Below are 13,388 nucleotides of genomic sequence, written 5' to 3'. Positions count from 1 at the left end.
TAATTTGAATGAAAATGAAATTGAAACCGTTCCTTTATATGGGTTTGTTTCTATAATAACTATGAGTACATGATCTAAATTTATATTTATTTACAAACAAGATTTAATTAACATAATAATTTTGAATAAATTAGTAATGTTTCATAATCAAATCTTTTGAATTTTAAAGTATTACTAAGCGTGTCTACTTTTAGCCTACATCCTACCTTTATTTTTACCTGATCAGTTCATCCAATCACAACAACTCTAGTCCCGTTTGGTATAAAAGGTTCGTTTAAAGCTTCTATAACTTCAGTGATAATATTGCTATCAAAGTGTAAAATACATTTACTTCTGAATTTAAATATGGTTTTGGAGGCGATGTCTACAAACAAACATACAACAACTTCATCTGTTGATAAATATGAAAAAGAGGTGGACCTTCAGAATGATTGCAGATCATTTTACCTTAATCGTGTGAAAGCAACTGAAACCCTGAAGCAAAAGTTGGAGAATAAAAATGGAGCAGGTGAACCGAAGAAGACTTCAATGTCAATGGCTATGGATAGATTACGACTTGAAATGGTATGTAGAGATTTAACGTACTTTCAGTCTCAATTATATTACTCTATATTATATACTTTCAAATATGTATAAATATATTGCTACCTTGAAACTGTACTAATTACATTATAATTTGAGATAAGGTATAAAGTGCTTTAAATATTTTTTTTACTATAGCCTAAGACACTAATTGTTTTTCTAATTCAACATTTTTTTTCCATTACAGACTTCATTTGTCGATCAAGATCTTTCCTTAATGAGACAGCTACTGACTTTAAATGAAACTATCGAGGAGCTGAAAAACAAGAGGCTGTATGGTGTTAGCAAAGATTCTTTAGATGACAGTGCAGACTATCTCAAGGGCAGCACGAGTCAGCTGAGTAAAAGTGTGTCCACCATGTCACTTGGTAGTGACTATTCTTGTGAATGTAGTGGATCCGAAGATGACACCGACCTGAACAAAAGAGATCTAGATTCCGAAGACTCTGGCTATGGCGAATGATTCAATACTTAAACAAAGACAGCACGTGTTAGCTGAGTAAGAGTATGTAAACTGTGTCATCCAGCAGTGAAACCTCGAGTGAAAAAAGTACCTCAACCATGTCAGAGAATGACACAGACATTAAAGAGTATGAGGCATGCAGACACTTATGTCACCAGGACTCGGACGATTCTGGCTATGAATGCACAAACAATATGGACTCAAAACAATCACTCAGCATACATGTTTGATGAGTAGCAAGGAAAAAACTCATTTAGTTAACAAAACCCTGCAAAATGAAAGGCAACACACATCAGCTTGGTTCAATTGATGTTCTTATATTGCTGGTAAGTACAAATGCTTCATTAAACTTAAGTCAATGCAGTATTTGGCAAAATAGAATGTACATTATTTTCATACAAATTTAAAAAATAAACTTATAAATAAACTCATCACATTTATCAGTATTTAAATTTTGTACGCCAAACGAGTGGTTCGTCTACAAAGTACTCATCAGAGACGTGTAGAGAAAACCTGAAATTATATCAATAACATTTAAACAAACTTTGTACGACCGAGGAGATAGATTTATTAGTTAATATGTAATAGGTATGTACATACTTTATTTAATGACTTCCCCGCAACCTAACTTTATGAGGTATGCAATCAAATGAATGTACATTTTTTGTTGAATCCTTTTAAATTAAAAAGATTTACAAATACGTTTTTCAGTTATATTAAAACATACATGTTTTTTTTTCTTTTTCAGAACATTGCAGTATAAGAACTGATGCACACGCAATGAATTCCAAATACGGGGAAATAGTATGGACTCGGCGATACGAATGCCAAAATGGAAGCTATGTGAAGTCCTTAATTCTATTGCTGTTTTCATAAACAATATAAGATGTTACACGTACAAAGAATTATAACTTTAATACAAATAAAGTTGTATTTTAATCACTCATTCGTTTCATTTACTGAATGCCTCTAATTCCTGTAGGTTTAAAAAAGAACAAAGTATTGGATAATAATCGTCTATTTAAAGACTTGCTGAAATAAACCAAAAGGGTGTCTAACTGTAAACGTCATGTGGTAAAATAACGAAAAGCGAACGAAAGACAAAAACGTAGAATCTGTTGCTTTATGACCAGTTTCCCTTGAAAATTTTTAAACAACAATGCACTTCCTATCAAATCTATAAATGAAGGCTACAGTAGTATACTGCTGTTCGAAATTCATAAATCGATTGAGAGAAAACAAATCCGGATTACATTCTAAAACCGTGGGAAGCACATCACCTTTAAAAGGAAAACAACGAAACAACAGCAACACTGACGTCCAACAAAAAAAAAACCCGACAATGCAACACACACAGAAACGAACTATATCATACCGCTAGAACATTTAAAATGACAAATAACTCCAACAACAAAACATGCCTCAACATTATTCAGCATTTTCATATACTGAAAAAATCGCAAAGGTGGTGTAAAATAAATAAGTAATATACCACTAAACGTAAAACTTTAATTAGTGATATACTTTATCCTATCTTCGCTACTTCTGATCTTAAAAAAACATGTTAAGACATCGACGAATTGTATCATTTTTAGTTTACTGCACCTTACGTGTCGGGATGAAATATGTAACTACTACAATTGTGCATGTTTATCTTGGTATATATACAAAACATAAGTCAACTCTTTGTTGTAATTGCTATTAACAGAATGAAAGGAAAATAAAAAAAAACTCTAGTTCCTAATACCTTATATATGTACTTTACAATACGATAGAAAACATAAGAGCAGATTTTTTTGCAATAATTCACTTGATTGATTTTGATCATTACATCTAAGTTGTACTGATGTTTTATTTCTATAAACTCCTTGTGAAGTAAAGTGCAAACAAACATATACAGGACATGAAAACAAGGGGCGTTTATAATACCGATTACTAATGTGTTATATACACCAGATAGAAAGGTGTAAAATGTGTTAAAACATGCGTCTACAGGTTGGTGAAATGTATTAAACAGTATCAATCATTAGTTTATGTTACTGCATTGACATTGGAGAAGTGTAAGTCGTACAGTTCAATGTTAGTAATGTTTTATATACAACAGTACACAAACCGATCGTGCGAGGGCTGTATATAAAACAAAGAAGATGTGGTATGATTGCCAATGAGACAACTATCCAAAAAAGACCAAAATGACACAAACATTACCAATTAAAGGTCACCGTACGGCCTTCAACAATGAGCAAAGCCCATACCGCATATAGTCAGCTATAAAAGGCCCCGATAAGACAATGTAAAACAATTCAAACGAGAAAACTAACGGCCTTATCTATGAAAAAAAATGAACGAAAAACAAATATGTAACACATAAACAAACGACAAGCACTGAATTACAGGCTCCTGACTTGTGACAGGCACATACATAAATAATGTGTCGGGGTTAAACATGTTACTGAACCCCAACCCTCCCCTAACCTGGGACAGTGGTATAACAGTACAACATAAGAACGAACTATAAAAATCAGTTGAAAAAGGCTTAACTCATCTGATAGACAAAAAATAAAAGTGGACGTGGCCGGGTACTTATACATCCCATACAAAAAGACACAATGAACAGATCTGAGAGTTCTCGCAGTTATCTGACATCTAGTTCAAAGCCATTTACAACTCTTGCCTCTAAGACTAAGCAATCAATCCGTACACATCCAAAATACATTGGATTTAGTGTAAAGACGTCATAAACAGCCAGAGAAAAACATGACCTTGTGCAATGCCAAGTTACAGGTATCGACAGATTGTAGATCCATGAAAATGTATATGTATATAACATACTAGTAATATTTAGTTAGCTTTTAATCTACTGATAACAAAGTCAATATTTATACCAATAAAAACAATATTCAATGATCTTATTACAATGTTGAATAGGTAACCTTAAAGAATAAGTTTATTTAGAGGAGCAACAAGTTTACATGGATCATTTCTAAATTTCCGGGCACGATTAACAACATTTCCGTAAAAATGAGGATGTGCTATCCCGTTTGAAATAAGTTTTCTACAGGTACAACCAAACTTCAAAACCAAATCTTTATATCTATGGAAAAATTAAGTAAAGGTTTTAAGTACATGTAATTTATGGTAACGATATCCCTGGTTTAATAATTTACCAGTAATACATAGGTTGCGTTCGTTAAAATCAAAAACGTCACAACAGACACAGGCATAGCGAACAAGTTTTGAAATATAAAAACCGTAACATGTTGCCAAAGGAATATCACCATCTAAAAATGGAAAATTAACAATAGGGAACGAAAAATCGTCTCTTTTGTCGTAAATTTTAGTGTGTAGTTTCCCGTTTAAAACCTAAATATCTAAATCCAGGAAAGGACAGTTATTACCGAATACATTTGATTTATTTAAAGTAAGCTCCATGGGGTAAATTTCAGCAGTATATTGGGAAAATTCTTGATTATTTAACGAAAAAATATCATCAAGGTAACGGTAAGTGTTGTTGAATTTATCAATTAAATGCAATTTCGATGGGTCTTTACTGAGTTTAGTCATAAACTAAGATTCGTAACAGTACAAAAACAAATCTGCTATTAAAGGGGCACAATTAGTGTCCATGGGGATAACTACAACCTGTCGATAAAAAAGCCAGTCAAGGTCGTTAAACACTTCCATTTGTTGTACAACAATACAAGCTCCGTCCCTTTGCTTTACTATTGTCACGTTTGTGTCTTTACTTGGTGCATCATATTCAAAATAAAATATAATGTCAATCATGAAACATTATATCTATGCCGTTGATACGAAGCTGCTAAACACGTTAATACATACATACATTTGTATATGTAATGATGTATGTAAATTCTTTGTAACAACACATGTTATATCTGTAGTAATACAGAGGACACATTATTTGGAAATTCGAGAATAAAGACAGAGATATTTAAATAAGGCCCGAATGGATTAAAAACGAGACACCCATAAGATGGAATTGAAGCAGATCGTTAATTTATGAACATTTCTGTCACTGCACTGTCCTTTAAACAGTATTCATATTTTCAAGTCAATTACGGAGGTACTTTGAGAAAATGCTTAATATCTATTCCAAAATATTTAAATATTTCTAATCTAACGTTCATGTCGAAGAATACCAAAATGTTGGGGAACACTAAATTAAGAAATAAAAGCTGAAGGTGAATATCATAAGAAGATATGATTTTGTTGCAGATCATACAATAATCCTTAAAACACAATTTAAATCCCATTTTTTTCTCTCTCTTTTAACATGTTTAAAAAATAATCTGTAATTTCATGTCAGCATTCAAAATCGGGAATAATTGTCTGTTGATGTTAAATTTAAGGCAATCTGTGTGTCTGAATGTAACAATGAACTCGTGTCAATTTAGGAGTAGACAATGTAAATAAACTCATCATAGAATCCAGGATTGAAATTTTATGTTTACGCCAGACCTGCGTTTCGTCTTCAAAAGACTCATCTGTGACGCTTGTATAAAAAAATGTTAAACAAGTCCAAATAAAGTACGGAGTTGAAGAGCATTGACAACCAAAAGTTCCTAAAATTTTTGCCAAGTACAGCTACCGTAATATATATTTCTGAGGTAGAAAAACCTTTGTATTTCAAAAATTCTAAGTTTTGTTTACAGTTAAACTATGAACATATCAATGATAACTAAAGTCAACACAGAAGTACTGACTTCTGGACTGGTGATACCCTATGGGACAACAACTACTGCTAATAATCAAAATCGTTCAAAGTCAAAGTCAAAATGTTCATAGTTTGCATTGAATGAACTTAAAGGGAAATTCCGCGATTTTTTACTTATCATCTAATCATGTTCATCTTAACATAAAAAACACATTTGCAAAGTTTTAAATTTATATTCCTTCTAATAACGGAGAAAATCAAGTATTTGTAACTTTTTTGGTTGAATTCTCGAGTGGGTCGTGACGTATTAGCCCGATTTATTGAATTCTGGGAAAAAATAAAATCTGTTTAACTCTTATAGCTTATCGACAATATACGTAATTAAAAGCGCACAGCTGACGAATGGTCGAAGTTATTAACCACAATATAAGAATGAACGAAAGTGAATATGCATATATATACCGTTTTGTATTGATTGAATTAAACTCCTATAAAATTATCTCCAGTAAATGTTTTTGAATAAATTTAATTAATTATTGTTGAGATTTTTTTCATAAAATATTTATTGAACATTTTTACTGATATTGAACTGAAAATATTTCAATTCTATTTACCGTTATTGTTTTGATAATCATTTCAATGCAACTAATGTGTGAGCAGAGTGTGTATATTATTTTGTAAAGGTCACTGTATATTTCTCGGCTTGAGGTCAATTCGTTTACCTTGTAGCTATTTAGCCGCAGGTGTGAGTTCACGCGTACACAGGTATAAATGTTGTTATTTGGAAAGGATAAACAGAAAGGATTAGAAAGAGTATATGCTGCCATGATGTTAATACACTAAGATTTAATACACGATGAGAATAAAGATACAATAATTAAATTGTGTAAATTAATTGAAAATAAAATTCTGATTCGTAATTCCGAAAGTGTATAAAAATAAAAGGAAACAATTTTTGATTACTTTCTTAGCGCAATTGGCGTAAAGATTCAAATATGAAGCAAAAAATAGTAGTTTTAATCTTTAATAAAAACTAAATGCAATATTACCCAATTTGATATACCATTGTACATCTGTTTGATATCATTGACTTTACCAGAATTTCTTAACTTGTATTCAAATCTGGCTGTGTTTAAATGCTAATAAAACTATTGCAATTTTAAAGTTTTTAATTGACAAATAATACAACATACAACATGCATAATTTTTTTTTAGTTTCTTCTTAACATTTTATTCTTACATAATTAAATTCATTTGACAATCATTTACACGAACTTTTTGTGAAAAGAATACCAATTATCTAAGCTAAGGCATTATTTCTTTTGAGAATTTTTGAGGATTTTTTTAAAAATTCTATGATAATATTTGTGCAATGTTGAACATGATAGCCGTCATTAATCCAAATAAGTAATACAGTAGTTGTAATAAAAGTTATATTTTAGTCATGCATAACAGATATTGACGAATTTATAATAGTTCGTTCATACATCGTTGTTCATGAAACAATCAATATTAGTATACATGTAAGTTTCCTGACGTATAAGAGCCATTGAGGATGAGCTCCAGAGAAATCAGACTAGTGGCGTGTCGTTCGTTTGTTTGTTGGGAAAGGAGAGGAAATGCAACCGCTTGTACAGATAAAAGACAGAATTACCATACAAGCATTTATAGTCAACACAATCAGAAAGAGTTCCCATCGTTAGACGGGGAATATGAAGGCTTCCAAGAATGAACAAGTGACATGTCTAACTCTGAACAGTTAGAAAACAGACTATCGACATCGACCGCTTGTTCTTGATATTTGAAACTGTATGCATATATATACGTATACGTTTATGATATAGTGATGAGTTCTTGCGTCTGACAAAAACTAAATTCCTTCATGGTTATATCTTGCCATACGTTTATATTGGTTTGTAAGGTGATTACTCAAAATCGTTATTTGAAAATCCTGTTTGTGAGATGTAGATTCATTTCAATACAGAAATTTCGTCTATATATTTCACAAGTGTATAACACGGAGAAGCTCTGAAGGTTCATTACTCCCATTTTGTTTGGGTGTGAACCATCGATGTTTACAGCAATATCAAAGAATATGTGATAATGGTAGAAAGAACTATGGGCGTCATGTGGCAAATATTACATGCATATCGGACAATGAGTTGTCAATCTGTATGAAAAGATTTCCAATACAACCATATTATTAAGAAGGAATGTTTACATGCTATACTCTCGTACTAGTATTACAGGGTTCTTGTGGCGTTCACCTTAGACACACATCGTTTTAACGATGTTTAAAAAAAGACAGAACCAATTTAATGTCATATTTCCCTATTTTTTAAATATAACTAAAATTCTTTTATCTGACAAGAATACCCCTATTTAGCGAACAAGTAATTTATTCTTTTTTCTGTTATTGAATACCAAGAAAGAAAATAAATCCCTAAATTAGTTTGAAACTTTGATACTCAAAAGTTTCCCAGCAAAATATTCACATCCCCTGGGGATAATTAGTGTTCGTCCAGTGGCATATATAACAATTGTGATGACGAATTCCTTCCTTTGTTTGAGAACAATTTTATTGAAATATAAATCTGTGATTTTCCTAGGTCCACAGCTTCAATGAACCAAAGCAAAAGTTATACATCGACCTGTATTTAAATCAAATTGGTTCTCTTCTTCTTTTGGTATACAACTGTAGTCTATCGACATTCGATGATTACATACTGTTGGCATACATGGACTAGTCTATTTACAACACTTTTACCCCTATTTATTCAAAATATATGTTTTTTTCTTATGTTCAATGTATACACGTATATATTTTGAATTGCGCTATTATTGTTCCGTAACTTTCTATCCAGTCGTATAAACGAATCGTCGGCAAGTGCGTACATTTTTTTAAATCAATATTTCTGGTCTGTTCCAATCTGTCCTTCACTATTGACAATGACTATATATTACATTTTCCCAAATTCACCCTTGGAAAAAATATTTAAATAGATTTTAATTTCATCAAATCTTATTTTTTGGGTATTATTTATATTTTTATGAATTATATTCTTTACACCAGAAATGTTATTTATAAACAAGCGTATGAGTTTAGTAATGACAAGTAAGACAGAGCTGTATATTATACATCTAATAGTTCAAAATGGAAAGTTAAAAGTTATCAGCCGTGTACACTGATCAATACCTGCAGAAGTGAAACGATGCATGAACTTGCAAGCCCGACAGGAAATCGCTTGAATACCTGGACGTGTCACCTCACACCCCTCACAATACCTTTGGAAGTAATACCTTTAGCCATGCTGGTGATCAGATGAGGGAAGATCAAAATATATTTGAAAAAAGTTTATTACTTTAAAGAATTATGAACAAATTAGATTTTCGAAAACAATTTTCACGGAACACTTAATTATGATTTCAACTTTGACTTTTCACCTAATTCCAATATCAACAGTTTAAAAACAACAGACCATGGTATTTTAAAAAAAAGTTAGAATATTTTCCGTATCAAGTTAGTTAGTCGGATTAAATAACCGTACGATTGACAAGATATCGACACGCAATTACGACTACATCGGTTACTGTAGTTTTGTTTCTTTGTGGTTTATAGACATATCGTTTTTATTCATCTGGAAAGAAGACAAGATGGCGGATCTCGGAGAATTGATACTCTAAATTTAAAATCGATGGTGATCGCTTATCTAGCGGAATAAAACTTTAATATCTATGAATTTGAGCATTTTTATACAGAATGAACATAATATCAATTTTTGATTTTTTTGCGAAGTTTCCCTTTAATACACTCCATTTAAGTAAAATTAGTTTAAAAAATGAGGAACAGAATAAATCATGCCAAATGTCGGTTCACAGATAAAAAGATTTACCAACCACAAAAAATACAAGTAATCAATCTTTATAGAACATTTTATAATAACTTAGTTCGCTTAGGAAACAAAATGTAAGGTGTCAAACTGCTTTATTTAACTCTGGTAGAGTTTGGTCTCATTGGCATTCAAACCACATTTCACTACTAGTATTTGCATATGAAGTAAGTTCATATAATACCAAATATATTTTGGAGAGATGATGCGCAAGCTCTACAATATAATTTTCTTACTAAAGCACACCATTTTGAATAGTTATTACTTAACCACAAATAACATATATACTTAAATCATAATCCAACAGTTGCAAGCAAGGTACGAGAACAACACTACATATCCAGTGATAAATAGTGTATGCATATTAAGGACAAGAAAAACTAAAACTTGTTTTTAAGGTTTTGTAACTATCTCAGACAAAATTTAACTTTGATGTGTTATGCTGTTCATTCGAGCTTTCTTTTGGTCATTATGCCTTTAACGCCATTGTGTATTTATATAGCATTGTCTTCCACATGTATATACCACGCTCCAAAGGAGAAGTGTATATGTTTTACCCATGTCTTTCCTTCTATACGACCGTTTGTTGGTACGTTCGTATATCAGTATGTCCCATCTGAAATATAATAAAGTAAATGTACATCCAATTCACCTTATTCCTTTTTAATTTGAAATGTCCTACTTTTCGCTTTTATAAATTTTAAATTGAATGTGAACTGAAAATTTCGCTGTTCCAAATAATATGATGATGGGGTGGTTCTGAACGACCGTGACTATCAATAAAGGTTTTGTACGGTCGGTTGTGAGAAAAAAAAATTACGAAAACATTTTACACAAAGAACATAAAAAAACACCCAACAATTGGTACTATTTTTGGTCAGAAGGCGTTGACCTTCGTTTACGGTGTCAAGTAAAATAATTCATTTATAATACATATTGCTTTCAGAAGAATTCAAAAACAAAAAAAACCCGCTTGTATTTAGTTGCTGAATACGCTGGCAGCACGTGCCAATCAGAATAAATTCTTGTTTTTTTATACATATACATCAAAAGTAAAAGAATTATAAGCCTTAACGCTTTTTAAAATTATGAGAGCAAGGAAAACATAATGACCGTATTATTCAAAGTAATATGAGACCCATTCATAACAGATGCACATGCCTTAATAAACACATTTTACCTTATTGTTACTGTAAGCAAGTTATTGCGATTCTAATTATATTAAAAAACAAAAGCAGGGATAGGCTACCGTTTAAATTCAAAGATGGGTAATGTGAGTAAAGCCAGTTTCAGATGACATCCATAAACATTAAAGACATATTTTCCAAAGGAGAAGTGTTTATGTTTTACCCATGTTTTTCATTTTATCCGACCGTTTGTTGGTACGTTCGTATATCAGTATATCCCATCATAAATTGAATTTATCCGGAATATAATAAAGTTAATGTACATTCAAATCAGTTTATTGTCCTACTTTTTGCTTTTATATATGTAAATTGAATGTGAACTGAAAATTTCGCTGTTCCAAATTATATGATGACAAGGGTGGTTCTAAACGACCTTGACTCTCAATGGAGGTCTTGTACGGTTGGTTGTGAGAAAAAAAACCGAAAGCATTTAAACAAAGAACATAAAAAACAATCCACAATTGGTACTATTTTTAGTCAGAAGGCTTGACCTTCGTTTACCCGAAGATGTCAAGTGAAATAATTCAATTATAAAACATATTGCTTTTAAAAACAAAAACCGCTTGTTTCTAGCTGCTGAATACGCTGGCAACACGCGCCAATCAGAATAAATTCTTGTTTTCTTATACATATACATGAAAAGTTAAAGAAATAATAAGCCTTAATGCTTATTAAAATTATGGGAGCAAGGAAAGCATTATGACCGCATTATTCAAGGTAATATGGGACCCATTCATAACAGATGAAAATGCCTTAATAAACATATTTTACCTTATTGTTACTGTAAGCAAGTTATTGCCATACTAATAGTATTAAAACACAAAAGCAGGGATAGGATACCGTATAAATTAAAAGATGGAAAATGTGAGTAAAGCCAGATGAAATCCCTACACATTAAAGTAAACATTATTTTCTTAGAAAAATGACAGTCGTCTTGAACGGCTATAATGGTTATTGTACCGACTAAACGCTATTAGTTCATTAATATGTTGAAATTTTTATACAATAAATCTAAACATGTAGATACACTTAGTTGGAGATGTTATCTCTAAAAGTTTAAGACATATTTACTTGGAATAAGTACAGTCCCCTTCAACGGTTATTATGGATAATTTACAGACAAAATACACTTAAAGTTCATTAATCTGTTTGACCTTCTATATTCCTCTATATTTTTGTGAAACTTCGAGCATCCTCACTATGAAATATTTGGCGCAGGATGGTTAGTAAATAAAACTGTTTATATTCCAGGAAAATGAAATTCTTTTGAAATGTTGTGCATCGAATTACATACATTTAACTGCTGGGAGAAAAATTCGAAATCCAAAATGTATCTTATGCAGAAAATAGGTAAACAGTTCATATCAAAGTATTTAAAACTAGAATAAGCTCTTACAAATCACAAAGCTTCTGTGATTGATTTAATTTGTATTAGTAAACTTTACCATCGTGTGGGCTTTGACAAATAAAATAAATTCAGAATATCTTTTAATCATCAGTGGGTTTGTACCAACCTAAAAGATTTCTTATGTAAAGTATTAAGTAGAATAAAAATATTTAGAAATGACACTTAATACTACAAATATTTTTAAATTTTCTTTTTAAGTACACAGTTAAACATTTAAAATTTGTTTCCCTTGGGTTTGCAGATTTTGAACTGTTTAACCTATACAAATTACAGCGACAAGAAAATAGCAGTGTATGACCAAACGAGCAACACACCAGAGAGCACCTGTTGTAATTGAGTCAGTGTCTCTAAATGCATATATTTTTAAATCTAGGACCGACATTGTTTCAGCATGAACAAAACATTATCGTTCCAGAAAGCGGTGCAAATATTGAAGAAAAAAAAGTTTGTTTTTTCTTATTCATATGTTTGATCCGTGAGGTTCAATACATCAAGCCTATAGTTTTATTTTTTCAATGTGTTAACTTTTGTCATAGTTTTGATAGCTTACTATACGACAGTGGTTTTGCTTTTTTTAGAATGTTGTAAATTGCCCTACACTTTGTTGACATCAACGTCCTTATGTCTTTATTGGACATTCATTTGATTTGCAATCATACCACATCACCTCAATGGTAAATACCATATAATATAGCCTTACAAAAATGATTACCAAAAAGAAATGGTATACACAATGTTTAGTCCTTTTCCATGCAATAATTCCAAAGAAAACAATGATGCTTAAACAAATGTTACACGTTAAATGTACTTTTAATTACATTATCATTTGAAAACAAAACAGAATGTCACATATTTAGAATTTTTCATAACAGTAGAGCATTGTATGTATCATTTGCATCTAAACTGTACCGATATTTTATGTCAACAGATTTCCTTGTAGTGTAAAGTACATGGAAATAATCAATATAATATGTGACAAGGGCGTTTGGTATAGCGCATTACTCATTCAGAAAATGATTGGAGGAAGAAATGCTTCTTGCTAAAAAATGGAACCTTTTTTCTGATGATTTCACGATTACCTCAATACACTCTAAGAATATAACGAAATACTCTATATAGTAATATTAATTTTTATTCAACAATAAATACAAAGCAGATTTAAACACATTGCTAAATAGTAAAT

At 31.2% G+C, this 13,388-nt stretch overlaps 1 protein-coding gene across 1 annotated transcript; it reads left to right on the top strand.

The window, feature by feature from the left end:
* Positions 1-305: 305 nt before the first annotated feature.
* Positions 306-1,101, top strand: LOC134710300 (uncharacterized). Its single transcript, XM_063570608.1, has 2 exons — positions 306-564; positions 770-1,101. Exons 1-2 carry the CDS (start codon positions 346-348, stop codon positions 1,043-1,045), a joined length of 495 nt encoding a protein of 164 aa, XP_063426678.1. The 5' UTR covers positions 306-345; the 3' UTR covers positions 1,046-1,101.
* Positions 1,102-13,388: the final 12,287 nt, after the last annotated feature.

Source organism: Mytilus trossulus, chromosome 1, assembly GCF_036588685.1.
Source record: "Mytilus trossulus isolate FHL-02 chromosome 1, PNRI_Mtr1.1.1.hap1, whole genome shotgun sequence".
Classification (NCBI taxonomy): Eukaryota; Metazoa; Mollusca; class Bivalvia; order Mytilida; family Mytilidae; genus Mytilus; species Mytilus trossulus.
The sequence above is the reverse complement of the archived record's forward strand: the minus strand, read 5'-3'. Positions and strand labels throughout refer to the sequence as shown.